The sequence below is a fragment of the Pinus tabuliformis genome, chromosome 9 (genome assembly GCF_031772625.1).
Source record: "Pinus tabuliformis cultivar Carrire ecotype Pingquan chromosome 9, CPIR1, whole genome shotgun sequence".
Lineage (NCBI taxonomy): Eukaryota > Viridiplantae > Streptophyta > Pinopsida > Pinales > Pinaceae > Pinus > Pinus tabuliformis.
Window position 1 is genome coordinate 719,225,237 of NC_142307.1, and position 18,609 is coordinate 719,243,845.

The 18,609-nt window shown below is 32.5% G+C and overlaps 1 protein-coding gene across 1 annotated transcript in view; it reads left to right on the forward strand.

The window, feature by feature from the left end:
• Positions 1-7,554: 7,554 nt before the first annotated feature.
• The window catches only part of LOC149150706 (uncharacterized), a 91,766-nt gene continuing 80,711 nt past the window's right edge, over positions 7,555-18,609 (forward strand). The window contains exons 1-7 of the mRNA XM_089439999.1: positions 7,555-8,461; positions 10,329-10,531; positions 10,684-10,881; positions 11,106-11,177; positions 11,884-11,979; positions 16,253-16,332; positions 16,641-16,716. Coding sequence (XP_089296125.1) covers positions 7,861-8,461; positions 10,329-10,531; positions 10,684-10,881; positions 11,106-11,177; positions 11,884-11,979; positions 16,253-16,332; positions 16,641-16,716 — 1,326 coding nt within the window. The 5' untranslated portion in view covers positions 7,555-7,860. The remainder of the gene's footprint in view (positions 8,462-10,328; positions 10,532-10,683; positions 10,882-11,105; positions 11,178-11,883; positions 11,980-16,252; positions 16,333-16,640; positions 16,717-18,609) is intronic.

Genomic DNA, 18,609 nt, shown 5'->3' on the forward strand with positions numbered 1-18,609 from the left:
TATCTAACTGGAAAGAAAAGTTGATTTGGATGTCAAGGCCAATTGATTTGGATTTATGAAGAGAACAAAATGAAATACATATTTATAAAAAAAAAACATAGATATATAGTAAAACTTAACTTATGTTAATAAATGGAATGTGATGAAACTGTAAATAATGTGAAATGAAACAAACTCACTCAAATGGTGGTAGATTATCTCTTAGAAGAGATGTGACGACTACACACATGCACCAAAGCACATTACAATGAAGCTGAAAGGATTTTTTTCACATAATTATCAATGGGGAAACCATAAACATCCAAAAACCTAACCTTAGGAGATTTAATGCCAAAGGTTTGTGGGCCCCAATGGGGTTAGTTGGTACATCAACTTCTAGGGGTCATAAATTTTGCATACAATCTCTATTTGGCATGCTCAGTAGCCCATTGGAAAGGTCTAGCAAAGATTTACACATTATGATAGGGGCATGTTGAGAAATCCAAAGTGTGACAGTTAATCGATTTCTCTTACTATGAAATTATCTTGTGATGTTTTCATTATTATTATTAGTTTTTTTGAATTACCTTTTCTTATCATAAAGACTAATGCCAAACAACAAATAGAAGAGAACACAAAAGCACGTTGCAAGGGAAAAACCCCACGCTAGGGGAAAACTCGGTCAAAATTCTTCCCTTATGTAGATTCAATATGAGACGACCAAGACCTTCACAACTTAGACCCAAGACTTCCTCCATCAAGTCAACCTTACATCAGCTAAGTAGTAGATTATACTTCAATGTCTTCCTTGCACCAATGAAATGTTGTGTTCCTTCAATAAGATTCTATTTCGATCCGGGGCAATATTCTTATCATACTTTGATGCTCTACAAACTATGGACCTCCTTCATTATGATCGAATTGTATTACTTCTTCAAAGAGTACACTCAGGCTGTGATTACACTAATATTGTGTCACACCAAGACTGTGATTACATCAAAACTATGGTACACCGAGACTTTGGTAGCACTGAAGTTTTCCCACTGTAATAGCACCGAAATGTAGGCACTATGATAGTACCGAAACTTAGCCATTGTGATTTCTGAACCTATTTGTAATTAACTCGAGCTCTCTCACTCTAACAATACTGAAATATATCCACTATGATAACATTGAAATGTATATTTGTGATTTGTGAGTTCATCTATGTAATTAACCTGAACATATGTGGTAGTACCGAAATGTATCTCTGAAATTTTTGCGAGTTACTGTTCTATGATAGTTGAGCGAAGTTTACCCTCATTTATATATTTATTTCCACATTGAAATGAGACGACATGAGCACTTTGAACAATTGTGTCTTCATAAGGTTAGGCTGACTTGAGTTCACAAAGAGAAGTATCTTTAGGCCGACTAGATGAGGATGATGACTTAATTTTGATTGCAAGGAGACTATGATGGAGGAGGAGTTTAACATAACAAGATATTATTTGACTCAAACAAACAATCCTAAAGCCTACAATGGAGGCTTCACCTATGGCAATTGACCCAAGCATGAAAACCATGCTTTAACAAGTCAATTCAATTTAATAATGAAATTCTCTTTGCTTTCTTTCTGACTTCAAGTACAATTATGAAGATCGAACCTAGTTACATTCTTCAACACTCCCTCTTAACTAGGGAGGTATTCATATTTACATATAACCATATAGTTACATGGAAGATCTCAAAACACATCATCTACGAAGAATTTTAGGCACCTCAATGCCATGGACTAGATTCCTGACCATGGAAATGTATCCAAAGTCTCTCAACAATTTATGCATCGCATTGCCACGGACTAGATTCTTGACCAGTGAAATCTATCTGAGTGGGACTAAGATGGACTCAAGCTTTCAACCTCTCTAGGTACCATTAGGCTTGCTTGCTAACCATCAACCCAGGGATCTAGGTGTGTATCTGAGGTCAAATCTCTATGACCAACACCACCCTCCCAACTTCACGACCTAGACATCAACACAAAGTGTCGGCCAGATGTCCTCCCATGAAATGCTTCACTCACAAAGCCTCAACACTCCTTGATCTAGCAGATCAAGGACAGAAAATATCTCCCAATCAAACTGATCAATAACTAGCATGCTATCAAAACTTCGAGATATTGACCTATAGAAACACAACCCCAATTAGTAGTACACTTTCGAATGTTCATACTCAAAAACCTCTAGGGTCATTCTAGACGTTGCTTCTCAACTTATCGCAATAAGACTATCAACGAATCTTTGACAAAATATTCCTTAATCAACTTTTCTTTCCTAATTCACATGCAACAACATATCCTCCAAAATGCATTCTTTAATCAAAACTATGATATGCCCTCCCTCCAGGCTCCCTCTTAATCCCAGAGAGATCTCTTCTATCCAGGCTCCCTGAGATCAACTTCTTATTTGGAGAATCTTTCATGGCTTCCATCCTTCTTATCAAAGTCATTCATATGTCATGCTTATCATATCAAATTTACTTACGATAACCTTTACCATCTTGAAGACGATGTACCTACACAACTTAGATAGAAAGTACAACCAAAACTATAGAAGCATGAAGTTATCCATATCAAAATATTATAATAATGGAAGCATTAGACTTCACAAACATAATCAACAATAGACTATACTTTATTACTTCAACTTCTTGCCCAGATTTTGTTACAAACCCTAAATCATATCCATAGCTCATCAAGATATCAAACTAATTATGTCTAGGGATTCAATATGCTTTCAATGATATGACAAGTTCTTTTCATATAGAAAACCCTAGAAACAATTTAGATCAATGCATCTAAAAACTTTCAGAATTCATATATGTTAAACTACCTACTAGGATTTTATACAAACCTTAGATTTCATACATGAGCTCCAATAATCATTCACAACTTATCAACATGACTAGCTTCTACTAGGGTTTAATGTAAACCGTAGATTTCTTATTTATAAATTCTCAACAATCACTATATAGATTCATATATTCCAAATTGTTATACATACTAGAGATTTTAACTACTACTAGGGTTTAGCTGTAAAACCCTAGATTTCTCAAACAACATCATCCTAGAATATCAAATTCATACAAGGGCTTAGATTAAACCCTATGACTTTATGACCAACAATAATTAGGTCAACACACATATCTAGGAATTCATTATCGTGCATAGGAACATCATATGTTGGGAAATATTAACATATTTGACATATACCATCCTAGACCAGGCTAGGTATTCAACCAATGGACACATACATACCTAGGGTTTCATTCCTAGGATCTTACCTTAAAGACATAACAAGGGTTTTGCTTGAAGACCAACCAAACCCTAAATATCTAGGGTTTCATAACATAGCAAAGAAAACCCTACTATATCAAAATACCAAACATGACATCATCATTAAAACTTCAAATAACATTTCCCAATAACCCTAAGCAGGCTAGGGTTTCACATATTAACATTAGCATACCCTTAGGATAGGGTTTTCCAAAGAACCTTTCTAGGGTTCTATAAGAATAATCAAGGATGTAAAGATGGTAGATTTATCAAGTGATGAATCACCCTAAACAAGAATATTTATGATTCAAGACAAATATACATAACAATGTTAGTAATGTAACACAAATTTCAAAACACAATGAATGTACCCTTTAAGAGAATTTTATAAGTCGTATAGACTAAGACATACGTAGAGATGTTCCTTGACAAACATTGGATTCCTTGAGTTGTCTTATTTGTATTAAGCAATGATCTTTTATACCTGTAGTACATACTTACAAGAAAAACATGTGATACCAAGAACATGATTTAATTTCTCAAGTTAGATCTCCTACATAACCATGGAGGATGGAATCCTATGAAAATTTATTCCTTCTTTCAAATCAAGGGCTTTTGCCTGAAATCCTAGATTACTTGTAAACCCTAGAGGATGAGGATTAAAGTTCTAATATGTTATCTAGAGAGTCCATTCTTTATCCTAAACTTTTTATAAACAAGGATTATATGAACCATTAGAGATAATAGAAATCTAAAAGCTTATAAATATATGTACCTTGTGTTTACGTACCTCTGATTTGATAGATCATTAAACTTGTTGCAAGTGCATCTTGTTAAGTAAGGAATACTTACTTGATTTCCTTAAGCAGGTTCCTTGTGCTTATACTAACATCTCAGGTCCTTTATAGATCTTGATCAACAAGTGGAAGAATATATTTCTTCACTATTTCAACCTTACACATACCAATGACCATAGCAATTCTTCTACCCTTAAACATGTTAGTGCTTCGATCATACACCGTTGAGTCCGAAATATTCTTTATGACATGATTATGACTTTCACCAAACCTCACTCTTTGAAATGATAATACTTCTTCATCAAGATGTCTTGATATGGTGAATAAAGACTCAACTAGCTCTTTGTGATCTTAGTTTTATTAGCCCATAGATGTCCTTCTTAAGCTATGATCTAACTGTCATGTTCTTAAATGCAGACAAAACCTTTCACTGAGAATACTTCAAATATGTATATGTGATCTTCAAATTGCCTTTGATCGTGAACTTAGCTCTGAAACCATGTTGAGAAATCCAAAGTGTGACAATTAATCGATTTCTCTTATTATGACATTATCTTGTGATGTTTTCATTATTATTATTAGTTCTTTCCAATTATCTTTTCTTATCATCAAGACTAATGCCAAGCAAAAAATAGAAGAGAACATAAAATGTAGGCACACTACTAGGGAAAAACCCCACTCTAGGGGAAAACCTGGTCAAAATTCTTCCCTCAGTAGATTCAAGATGAGACGACCAAGACCCTTACAAATTAGACCTAAGACTTCCTCCATCAAGTCAACCTTGTATCAACTAAGCAGTAGCTTATACTTCAATGTCTTCCTTGCACCAATGAAATGCTTCGTTCCTTCAATAAGATTTTGTTTCGATCTGAGGCAACATTCTTATCATACTTTGACATTATACGAACTATGGCCCTCCTTCATTATGATCGAACTGTATTCCTTCTTCAAAGAGTACACTAAGATTGTGGCACACCGATACTGTGGTTACACCAAAACTGTGGTACACCGAGACTATGATAGCACTGAAGTTTTCCCACTGTAATAGCACCGAAATGTAGGCATTGTGATAGTACCAAAACCTAGTCACTGTGATATCTGAACCTATCTGTAATTAACCCAAGCTCTCTCACTATAACGATACTGAAATATATCCACTGTGATAACACCGAAATGTATCTTTGTTTTGCAATTTCATCTATGTAATTAACCTGAACTTTTGTGGTAGTACCGAAATGTATCTTTGAAATTTATGTGAGTTATTGTTCTATGATAGTTGAACGAAGTTTACCTTCCTTTATATAGTTGTTTCCACATTGAAATGAGCCAACATGAGCACTTTGAACAATTGTGTCTTCATAAGGTTAGGCCGACTTGAGTTCATGAATAGAAGTATCTTTAGGCCGACTAGATGAGGATGCTAACTTAGTTCTAATTGCAAGGAGACTTTGATGGAGGAGGAGTTTAACATAACAAGATAGTCTTTGACTCAAAAAAACAATCCTAAAGCCTACAATGGAGGCTTGACCTATGGCAATTGACCCAAGCACGAAACTCATGCTTTAACAAGTCAATTCAATTTAATAATAAAATTCTTTTTGCTTTCTTTTCACAAATATATTACATCCTGACTTCAAGTACAATTTATGAAGACTGAACCTACTTACATTTTTCAACAGGGCCTAGGCTAGCGCTGATGTCTATTTCCTGGCCTCCACCATATAAAAAGAAAACATCATTTAAAACCTTAAAATGACCACGGAAATTTAAGACACCAAAATTATAAAAAAACTACCAAAATAAAGAATTATACTTTTAAACCAATAAAATACTTAAATAACCACTATATTAATAAATAAATAATTAATTAATTAAAAACTACTTAAAATTTAATAATGATGTTATATGTTTTTTACCATTCCATAAAATTTAATAATAAATTAAGAATTGAGATAAAAAAAATAATAATAATTTATTAAATTATAAAATCAAATCTTTCCCAAAAAATCTCCCGAGCTAAGTACACAACCACAATAGAATACATGTCAACTTTATATGTAAAACCCTTCTCTATTTTTCAAAATAGTTATATAAAACTTTTAATTAAAAATTATTTTTTTCAACTTTAATATTTTTTTATAAAAATATTTTAATTTTTAAAATTAAAATACCTTTTACATAAAATTAATACTGAATTACGGAATCAATGTAAAGAAAATGCAAAATAAATTTAAAATATTTTATTTGTTCATGGAAAGAATAGCCCTTCTCTAAAATTTAATAATGAATTACAAGATCACATGTGGAAAAAAGTGAACTCTTATTTCAGGGCAAAATAGAACTCAAGGGTTGTTGGAATTGTCAATTCTTTATGTACTTTTTCGCCTATTCAGATTAAAAGAAAATTTAAAATAAATAATGCGCATTCTCTAAAATTCAATAATGAATTAAGAAATTCTCTAAAATTTAATAATGAAATATCACATGCGCGAAAAAGTGAAATCTTTTTTGGCAGCAAAATACAACTCCAAGACGCATGGGAATGGTCGTTATTTTCCCATTTGGATAAAATATTCAGTGATGAGTCACGGGATCAGTAATTAGTCACGGGATCAAATAAAAACAAAATGTACTATCTAATTTCACAATAAAATATAATAAATTTAAAACCCAAATCCGAAAAAACACACAACTTAATTTCACCACAAAATACACTTAAACCTTACTTGTACAATCTTTTATGCTTCACATTTTCCAAAATAGTTATATAAAATATAATAATCTATATATATATAATCAAGTAATTCAATTTCTATAGTTTATATTATTTTATTTTTTTCTAAGTAGTGGGACAATGATATGATTGCATTTTTAATTTTTTAGAAACTATTTTTTAGGGGTATTTATTTGGAGATTTTACTTGGTTTAGATCACATTAATTTTTAATATAATTGGATTTTTACCATTATTTAGAGACATTCATTTAGAGATCTTATTCGGTCTAGACTACACCAATCTTTAATATAATTAAATTTTAACCAATAAAATTATTAATCAATAACTTTCATATTACAAAATACCTTAACAATACACCCATTACTGTAAACCTTTTCATAAAATATTTTTATTTAAAAATAAACAACTAATTTTATATAAAACTTAAAAAAAATACGCAATTACAAGTTATACCACATCAACTTAACTATATTATTAAATTTAGATAACCCAAAAAAATAAATAAATACCAAATTGCAAGTTATACCACATCAACTCAACTCTAATATTAAATCTAGATAAATCCCAATATCTGAAAATACAACTTGGGCAGCACAATATTTCCTAGCATTATATAAAATACAATAATAAATTCATCACTCTCAATAATTTTTTAAATTTCATAAAATATTTTAATTTTATATTTAAAAGATGCACGTTACCAGATCAAAATGTAGTGATGAAATCAGATCTAAAATCTGAACACTGGAACTCTGTTTCATACATAACTTTCCTCAAAAAAGTTGAATTTGCCGGTCGAGTCTCATTTTTTCCCATAATTCCAGCTACCAGTTTATATTTTCAGTTTCCAATTCTATTTCATACATAAATTTCTCAAAAGGATTTAAATGTTATTTGTTGAGCCTAATTTTTTTCATAAATCCAGCTGGTCTCATGTGCATTCGGCTTTAAATTTTGTAGAAGCCGAGGCTAACTTATAAATATCGGTTTCTGTTAAAGAATTGTCCGTAGAAATCCCTGTATTCAGAGGCAAAAATGGCTGGCCTGAGCTTTGCCGGATTTACAGTGTTTATCATTTACATTCTGCTACTGCCGAGGACCTGCGTGTGGTGCAAGGAATGCACAAACATTCCTCCTCAGCTGCAGTCCCATACTTACCTTTCTGCACTTTTTTCCTCCAACAATGAGACATGGAAACAGCAAGTTTTTTCTTCTTATTATGGCACCGGCCACGCTGAAGATCACTTGATTCCGTCTGATGACAGCGCTTGGTCTACTCTGCTTCCGCAGCGCAGATTAAATGAAGCTCAAGATTCCGCCGTTTCTTCTGTCAACGCCGAAGAGGAATTCAGATGGACAATGCTCTACAGAAAGCTAAGGCATGGCCGCAAGCTGTTTAACTCCCCCAGCCATGGCGGCAGCGAGAAATTTCTGCAAGAGGTTCCGTTAAAGAACGTTCGTGTGGATCCGCTTTCACTCCATGGAAATGCTCAGAATACGAATTTGGAGTACTTGCTGATGCTGGACGTGGATAATTTGGTCTGGAATTTTCGGACAACAGCGGGGCTGCCTGCTCCAGGCCATGCTTATGGAGGATGGGAAGCCAACACTTCGCAGCTCAGAGGACATTTTGTAGGTGAGTCCGAAACAGAATTTATCCCTGGCCTTTTAAATCCTGCAATTTCTGCTTTGTTATGGAAAATATTGCACAATTAGTGCTTTAAGGTCGATAAAGACTCCAAATTTATGGTCTGAAATCTGCTCTGATTTATCTTTCTGTTGTTTTATATACAAAAAGAAACAAAAGTAAGTCTGATTTTAAAGTCTTCGTGTTCTGGTAATTCTGTCTATGCTGAAGAATTGATCCTCTACGCTGAAGAATTGATCCTCTTCATAACAGGTAGGCTTTAGAGACAGTACAGACCTAAACTTTCCAACGGAAGTTCAGGAGGTTAACCTTTAAAGTACAGAACTAAATTTTCAGGCACTACAGACCTAAACTTTCCAAGGGAACTTCATGAGGTTCACCTTTAAAGTACAGAAATACATTTTCCTAAACTTTCCAAGGGAACTTCATGAGGTTCACCTTCAAAGTACAGAAATACATTTTCCTAAACTTTCCAAGGGAACTTCATGAGGTTTACCTTCAAAGTACAGAAATACATTTTCCTAAACTTTCCAAGGGAACTTCATGAGGTTTACCTTCAAAGTACAGAAATAAATTTTCCTAAACTTTCCAAGGGAACTTCATGAGGTTCACCTTTAAAGTACAGAAATAAATTTTCTTCCGTGGGGGAATTTCATGATCTCTCTTCACTCCAGATACTTGAACAGTATCAAAGGGAGGGGACTTGAACAGTATCAAAGGGAGGGGAGTTGCAGCACATTAAAAAAAAATTGTAGGTCTTGCGTTGTCGTAGTAAAAGTTCGCGTTCATTGGTCTTTTTCAACGACCAGAGTTTTGCGAAAACCCAAACCCCTGGAGCTTCTACAAAAGCATATCCAGATAAGTCCATAGGTGAAAGTAGGTAGAGATCAAGTTCTATCAGTGGGTAGTTAATTAATATTTCTTTACTATGAATTATAGGTGTATCAGTGGGTAGTTAATTAATATATCTTTACTACGAATTATAGGTTTATGTAGTTAATATAGTTAAAACAACGTTTAAGTTTTCTCAAACAATATCTTATTATTTGGGTTTATGTTTGATGATGATGCTCGTATAAATATGAGTAATTTTAATTAAAATAAGTAATTTATTTACGGATGACCACATATATTTTTGTTGGTGACAAACAAAGAATATGCCGTTGGTGACAAACAAAGAATATGCCAGGGAGGTTAAGATAAAATATAAATAGCTTTAATTTAAATAATATATGTCTTATTAGTAACTAAATTTATTCATACAAATTATATTATATTTTAAAATTATTGATTAAAAATATATATGATACTGGTGGAATATAGATAGTCAATTGATGAGTAATGCCATTTTCTATTTAAGAGATTACATCTTTTGATAATAAAAATATAGCTCAGTAAATTTCTAAAATATAAATTTGTTGATATCACAAGGAATGTGAAATGTTATGCTAATTATTGCATTTGACAAGCTTATTATAAAGGGTGTTTTATCTTTAATAATGTATTTAATGTAGAAATGGTTTAGCTAGTCAACTACTTTTACATAATATAATTTAGAAAAAAATAAATTTTAAAAGTGAAAGGATTTTAACGATATTGTATTGGTCTTTATGTTTGAATATTTTGAAAATGGACTTAATGTTTATAATTTGTTAAAGTCTAAGAGTAAACTAAAATGGACACTTGATTATTTTTCCTTTCAAATGGACTTCCATTATTATGTCGTCTATTATACCATAAAATATATCTATTTATTGATTCCTTTAATAAGAACTTTTATACATTTTAGTTGAACACTTTGAAGGATGCTATATAATTTTTTCAATTTAGTTATTTGGGTTTTAATATATTGCAGGGCATTATATGAGCTCAACAGCAATGATGTGGGCAAGTACCAATAATGACATGTTGCGACAAAAGATGACTGATGTGGTTAATGCCCTTGATGAGTGCCAAAAAGCAGTGAAAACAGGCTACCTTTCAGCCTTCCCCTCTAATTTCTTTGATCTTTTTGAAGCCATCCAACCTGTTTGGGCACCATATTATACTATACACAAGGTAAGTTTTAGGAAACTTCCTTATGACTGAGGAAAACATATATTACTTGGCTGAAATTAGCTTTATGCATTGATTTAATGTTTGCAAAGATGATGTCCTACCAATATATACTCAACTCTTGCAAAAATCAAAAGTCTTTCTTGTTGTTATAGATCATGGCGGGATTACTGGATCAATATACATTCGCTGGAAATGCTCAAGCATTTAATATGACAGTGTGGATGGCTGAATATTTCTACAATCGTGTACAAAATGTTATTTTAAAATATTCAATAGAGAGACATTGGTATTCCCTTAATAATGAGGTCGGTGGAATGAACGATGTTCTCTACCGCTTATACACATTATCAGTAAGTTTCTTCTCCTAGGAGTTATACAACACTAATTGACATTGTTTTTATACAAACGAGTCCTCACTAGTAAATAAATCATTGTTTATGAATATGATTTGTAATTTTATCCAAACATGGTTTACGAAGTTTAAGTTTTAGGATTCTTGTTATTTGATTTTTTGTCAAAAATATTTAGAATATCCTATTAGAAAGCTAATTCTAGATCTTGATCTTGAACTCAGGGAAATCAAAGACATTTGGAGCTTGCGCACTTGTTTGATAAGCCATGCTTTTTGGGGTTGCTAGCTCTCCAAGTATGTCCCCTTTTCTGTACAAGTTATAACATTTGTTTTTTTTTTATATAACTTAAAAGTACTTCTTGTATATTTTTCAAACTACTCCAAAATTCAAAACTAAAGTGATTTAAGAAGGCTTATAGTATACATATTTTGGAAGTATCTCTAAGAAAACTTTGATAATAGTGACATGGGAAAACCTTCAGTCCTAATCTCATTGATGGTTGTCCCAACTTTAGATTACATATTATTATATATGTGTGTCTATACCCTTGGGTGGTGAAGGGCTCATGTGCATATACAAGTGCATTGTTATATGGTTTAAAATTGCATATATACCCAAGATAAATTTCTAAAAGATTATTAATTTAACAACTTTATATTCATTTACAAAGTTTGCACCAATTGTTTATCAAACTAAGGATAACAATTTTTGTGGAGTGTTTTGAATGGAAATATTGATTCCACTATACTATCCCTAAAAGGTTGATGCCACGCTAATGGATAATAACATGTATGTAATACTCATGTTCTTATTTCATAGGGAGTGCATAATGGAAGCAATGCCTTTTCAATTCCTTTTTACTTATGATTATTTTCTTAAAATATAGTAGCTTTTGCATTATTGAAACTTACGTACGTACTACAATTTGGGCATAAACCAAACCATTTCTAGTTGGTTATATGAAATTTGGTCATTTAACTTTTTAACCATTGTTTGCAGGTAGATAGCATTTCTGGATTTCATGCAAATACACACATTCCTGTGGTTGTTGGATCACAAATGCGGTATGAAGTCACTGGTGATCCACTTTACAAGGTAGCTAATTTTCAAGGTCAATATGAAATGTGTGTGTGTGTGTGAGAGAGAGAGAGAGAAAGAGAGAGTATGTGTTTCTACTTATAATATATTTGAAAATGGAAATTGTAGCATATATGTGACAATACAAGATAATAATAACCTACATGACAAATAGATTTCCACAAGTGAGACCTATATGTGTAATATCAAATAACAAATCAATCACTTAATACTATCCCAATTAGAAGATCTGCGGGTGGTAACACAATTGGCAAAAAACATGTTGGCAAGCCCTCGTGTATCCAAGTGATCGGAATTTCAACCCCCCTAGACATTTCTCACCAAACGAACCTAAAAAAGAATATCCTAATTAGAAACCAATGTATAAAATTCTCATGCTAAATGCATAGCTTCAAACCTCTTTAAAATACCTTATATCCTAGAGTTGTAAAGATGAACTTCTTTACATACCCTAAGGCCATTTTGAGACACCCACAGAATTTGAAAAATGTTAACTATGATGGTAATATAATGAAGCATCCATGAAACGCAAACTATATTGCATAATTAGTTTCTAATTTTTTAAAATTGTTCCCGCAATCCTAGCTTCTCGTAGCATCTATGTATCTTTTATGAAACCTAGTTTGAAAATTTGCAATGTTGCCTTAAATTCCAAGAGGGTGGAACAAACTTCATACTTATGTCAAGCTACATATTCTATCATGATTATGGCTATTAGACTTGCCATGACATTTTCTTTGGTCTCTACTCTCCCATTGTTATGTAGTGTGTGTTGGACTATGACGATGACTTCACTTAGTATCTATGTATCTTTTATGAAACCTAGTTTGAAAATTTGCAATGTTGCCTTAAATTCCAAGAGGATGGAACAAGGTTCATGCTTATGTCAAGCTACTCAGTCTATCATGATTCTGGCTACTAGACTTGCCATGACATTTTCTTTGGTCTCTACTCTCCCATTGTTATGTAGTAGGTGTTGGAGTATAAGGATGACTTCAATTATAGATTGTTGAATTATTCTTACACTCTTAGTGATTGTTTTCAAAATATATTTAGAACTTTCTTAAAATATTTTTTCCAGTAACATAGTTTGAATTTGTTTTAAGTTTTAACAATATATTTAAACTTGTTTTAAATATTCATTTTTTAGGTTTCAACTCTATACAATTATTGTCACAAATACATTCTCAATAAAAATAAAGAAGATATAATGGCACAAAAACACTCATACACACACATACACACATACACAAACACATTAACATAGATATTTGATTTTGTAAACCCAAACTGGGAAACTAGAATTTTTTTTAGTATATTTATTCTATACAATATTGCAATACAATATGTATATCTCATAGCATCCAATATCAACCAATCCATTTACCCTAGATTAGAATACAACCATAGTTCCTTAACTGGAATTATAAACCATGGGTTGAATCACCATGCATTACAAAACCATTAAAATCGAAAATCACCAAAAATGGATCTAAAAAACCACCCAATTTTTTTCATGGGTGCTACCCTCGAACACACTGCGACCCCCCACTACGTATGATGCAATGTACAACATGTGGGAGTAGTATTATAAAGAATATAACACATACCCAACAAATTCAAAGTTGGATTCTTCATTTGTATCCCACTTGTACAAATTCTTTAGAATTTACACAATAACGTTGTCCACTTTATATGGTTCTATACTACAATTATATCACAAAATTTAATAGTGCCAACTAACTCCATTGTCTGAGAACTAGAATCTTAGTGTCTTGGAAACATTAAACAAATCATTCGTTTCTATATGTCTTTCAATTATTCATCATAATCATATTTCAAGAATGTCCAATTCAACACATTCAATATGTTTTTAAATGACATTTTCCCAACATGTCAAGTTGGCACTCGCCAATGTTGAAAAGAAAACCTTATCTAATCATTGCCTATCAACACTAAGACGATTTCTGACTAATAATTTTGCAAATTATAAGAGTGAAACACTTTTGTATCGTTTGCTTCTGATACTTAATGTACATCCATATAATAAACATCCCAAACAAATGATGAATCGTCTTCCCATTTTAAAATTTTGGTCTTCAATGCCATAAAAATAGTATGTTTTATGTTCCCTATTTAGCATATTTAACTCTAATTGAATTCAAAGTGAATCTTGGGTATTTAGGATAATACATTCTCTCCAAATGTGATAAAACCAAACAAATTTTGTTTAAAATTTGGGTTATGAGCCTAATTGTTTCAATGATAAGTTTATGGTGAATTCAATGTGTATCCATCATAAGATGAGATTATAGGTTTTAACCCTACATAGATAAATCCTGCAAACATATTTTCAATATAAAATAGAAAAAATTCAATAGCACATGTGCACATTTTGCACAAAGATTTTACCTTTGAAACCCTACACTGGGAAAATTAGACTAATTTTTCTATATCTCTCAATGATTACATGACCATTATACAATTCCCTCCTAAAAAAGGGTGTCCTTCTAGGGAAACAAAAAATATTTTACAAGGCAAAATTTTGAAAAAATTCACTTCGAGGCTACTACCATTGAAAACCCCCACCAAAGGGGGAGTGACCCTCAAAGCAACGATTATATGGGTAAGAAATCCCCCCGTTAGGAGCTGGGGTCCAAACACCACTAATCATGCAAAAAATATAACCATGCTGAACAAAGATATACTCTCAATAGGTAAACAATCCATCAAACATTTTTTTTATATAAAAAGACTTTCATTAAATGATAACATGCTCTAATGACCTTGGATAGTTAAGTAGTATATTCCTTTAGGGGGATATAAATTTACAAAACATATCAACTTTCTGATGTAAAAGAAACCTTATGTAACTACCTCAAAAGAATTAAAAAAATATTGAGCTTAGTAGCATGGGCCTCACACGACAAGAAGAATAAACACAAACAATGTTGAGGCGATTCCTAGTGATCATCCTTAGTACCGTGTAAGAGGGTCATGTTGGTGGGTGGATTTTATCTCTACTATGTGAAAGGTTGAAAGAATATGGAGCAACAACTAGAGTTTAAAAAGGTAGTTCCTTGATTTAGGAGGCTAACTCCTATAATGGTCAATCCCTAACCACCATTAGCCATTACTCTATTTAAACTTGGACCTGATCCTTTATCTTCTCCAAGGGATTATTCCACAAACACACTCATTAATGTGCATGACGCACGGGCCTATAGTGAGTACTTAGATGTTATATTTCTAATGTCATCTTCCCAACTTGATTTTCATTTATTAAAACAATTAGCAATAATATCAATCGATTGATTAAAATTGTGTTAGAAATTTTCAAAGGTAGTAAGCATGCAATCTAAGTGAAGATATACTTTAGACATAGAGATAGTAGTTTGCAATGTCCATATAAAGAAGCTTAATTTTCTATTCTATACACTCTACCAAGGATGATCTACCAAGGATGATCATATTTCTATGTTTTTGATGCGACTATTGCACCCTATATATTCTTTATATAATCTTGTTTCTTGTATTCTAGGTTGCTTACTCTTCATTATATATATTTTAAAGTTACATGTAAACATTGCATATTTATAAATATGTAAATGGATTTTGTGGGGAAAACTAAGGAATCCTTCCCCACATTTGTGGATGACATACCTAGTAAACCTATTAGCATAGATCAATGCACCTTACCTAGTGGGATTCAAGCTAGGGATTTGTTAGCACAAACTAACCAAATGTCCAACAACATTGGTGACAACTGATTGAGTAACCCCTTGGGCTAAATTTATTCAAACTCAAACTCTTGTATCTTCCTACATTAATTTTATTAGTGTAAAATGCTATTTTATGTTACAAATCTCTACATGTTATTATTTTGCATTGCTTGTATTGAAAGATAGAATACATTTTTGCTACAAAAGTTAAGAACTTTAATTTTAGATCGGTATTCTTAGACTTATAGTTGATATAGTAGTATAGAGTTGTGACAACATTATGATTCTACCTAAGGTAAAAATGAAGTTATGCAAAATAAAATCTATAGCATAGGTTTCAAAGTACTTTAATGAATGATCAATGTAAAAGGAAACATAAATCTTCTAATGGACACTATTTAATGAGCTTAAACTTGATCTTTGTTGACTCAACACTATTTTCTTGTCCATGAGTGGCATTATCTACTAGATTTCTCTTTTATTCAATACTAATATGAAACCCAAAAGAATAGAATTGGAAGATATATCTCTAATGTTTATTTTGGCAGGAAATGGGCACCTATTTCATGGACATTGTCAATTCTTCACATGCTTATGCTACTGGTGGAACTTCTTATAGTGAATTTTGGTAAGAATCATGAAAATAGTTGACTTTTCTTATCTCAAATAGCAAATTAGCTTATTGCTTGAATGGTCTTCCTTATAACTCTACAACCATCTCAAATTGTTCTACATTGGTTCTTTGGAAAACTTTGCATCTTGTTACCTCCCTATTACAATGAATTTATAAGTGACTAACATTCAAATAGCTTCATACCTGAATGATATTAGTTAAGTATGCAATCTTCACTGATTTTTTTTTTAAGATGTTATTTTCTAATAGAGGTTTTTCCCTATTAATTGATACTTATTAGATGTATTTTGATGTTTTTGAAGGACTGATCCAAAGCGACTTGCTAGTGCACTTGGCTCCGAGAATGAAGAAACTTGTAGTACTTATAATATGTTAAAGGTATCCACACAAAATATTATTTTTGTGAATATAAATTTATATAAAAATGATATTTATGCAAAATAATTTCCATTTTTTCTTATCATCATCTACTAAAATGGGAAAGGAAAAACAGCAATAAATTATTTTTACATTCTAAATTGAGCAACTGTTGTTCTCTTTTTTTGAATGGAACAAACTATTTAGTAACTTGAATGAAAATAAAGGAGCTTGAGTGAATAATTTAGATTCATCATTATATTGAAGTATAGGTCTGCCACACTACTGTTGCTTGAGCTGTGAGGGTACGTGATCCGAAGTGCAAGACAAAGCTGTGAGGGTACGTGATCCAAAGTGCAAGACAAGCTTTTAGGCATAAGAGTGTTGCAACTCAAAAGCCTAAGCGATAGGTTCACCAAATTTAGTTACAACTCAAAAGCCTAAGCGATAGGTTCACCAAATTTAAATCATGCAGTTCGAAATTAAGCGAACTTGAAAAAAAATTGCAGGTTCCTCAAGTTCGTCGAACCTGCCCTCAGCGTCGCCGGATTTCAACTGGAATTTTTCGGAGGTTCGCAGTGAGGTTCGTAAGGTTCGCCGAGAGTTTCATTCAAGGATTTTAATAATAAAAATAAGGGTATCGAAATTAAACGAACTTAAAAAATAAATGCAGGTTCCTCAAGTTCGTCGAACCTGCCCTAGCCTCGCCGAGTTCAAGTGGAATTTTTCGGCGCCTAGTTTAACGAGGTGGGGGAATTGTTCGGAAAGTTATAGAAATTTGGGTTATATTTAGAGAAAATCCGCGCCTAGTTTAATGAGGTGCAGGAGTTGCGTATTTAGAGAAAATCTTGCAAGGATTTTTGTAAATCCAAGTTATAGTTGTTAAACTTCAAAATTTTAAGTGTTCTAGACGTTTTTGATGGTGCTAAATCTATTTCCACCAGACCACTTTTGACCATCCAGGCAATTCCTCCACCTCATTAAACTACTCCATTTTCCGGAAGCAGTGAGGTTCGTAAAGTTCGCCGACAGTTTCATTTAAAGATTTTAATAATTCAAATAAGGATAATATAACCCTAGATACCCGGCGGTCAGACGCATAACTCCACTTTTCCAGCTCAGTCGGCGATTCTCACCCGCTACAGGTATGAAACGCCGTATTCAAACTAGTCTCTAAATATAGAAATTTCAGGAAGATTTTTGTAAAATTTGGCAAATTTTTTTTGTAAATTTAAATTATAACAATTTAATTTCAAAATTTTGAGTGTTCCAAAAATTTTTAATGATACTTAATACACTATCAATTTTTTTTTTGTCAAACATAGATATTACGAAATTTCTTAAATTTTTAAAATTAAATTCCAACCCCTTTTAATTGTCCGACGCGAAACCCTCGGGCGTCCGCTACAAAGGCGACAACACTTCGCCTTGTGCCACACCGTTCACTGATCAAACTCAACGCGGGAATCCGGGCAATAGGGGCCGATTGTTGGCCAGTGGTGTCCGTCATCGAGTCATACCGCATTTGGGTATGATTCGGATCAGATCTAGATTTCCCCGAACGAGCAAGCAAGCTGGTTTTCCTGATGTCGTTTTCTCGTTTGTCGGCTTCTTCTTATTCCTTTTTTTTTTCTTTCTTTCGTGTTTTCCCCGGTAGTCAACTTTTCTACGTTTTGGCTTTTTCCTTTTCGATTACCATATTTTTTTTTTCCTTCACAAAATTGGTAATTAAGGGCCTAGAAGTTAGGTTTGAGCTGTATTCTCAATGCCCTAAATGTTTTTAATGAGACTGAATTTATATATAAATTTAAACCTGCAATCATAAAAAAAACAAAATCTAAAACAATTAAAATATAGCTATTTTGCAACATATAATGGCAGATTATAATTTTTATTTAAATTTTTATAAAAAAA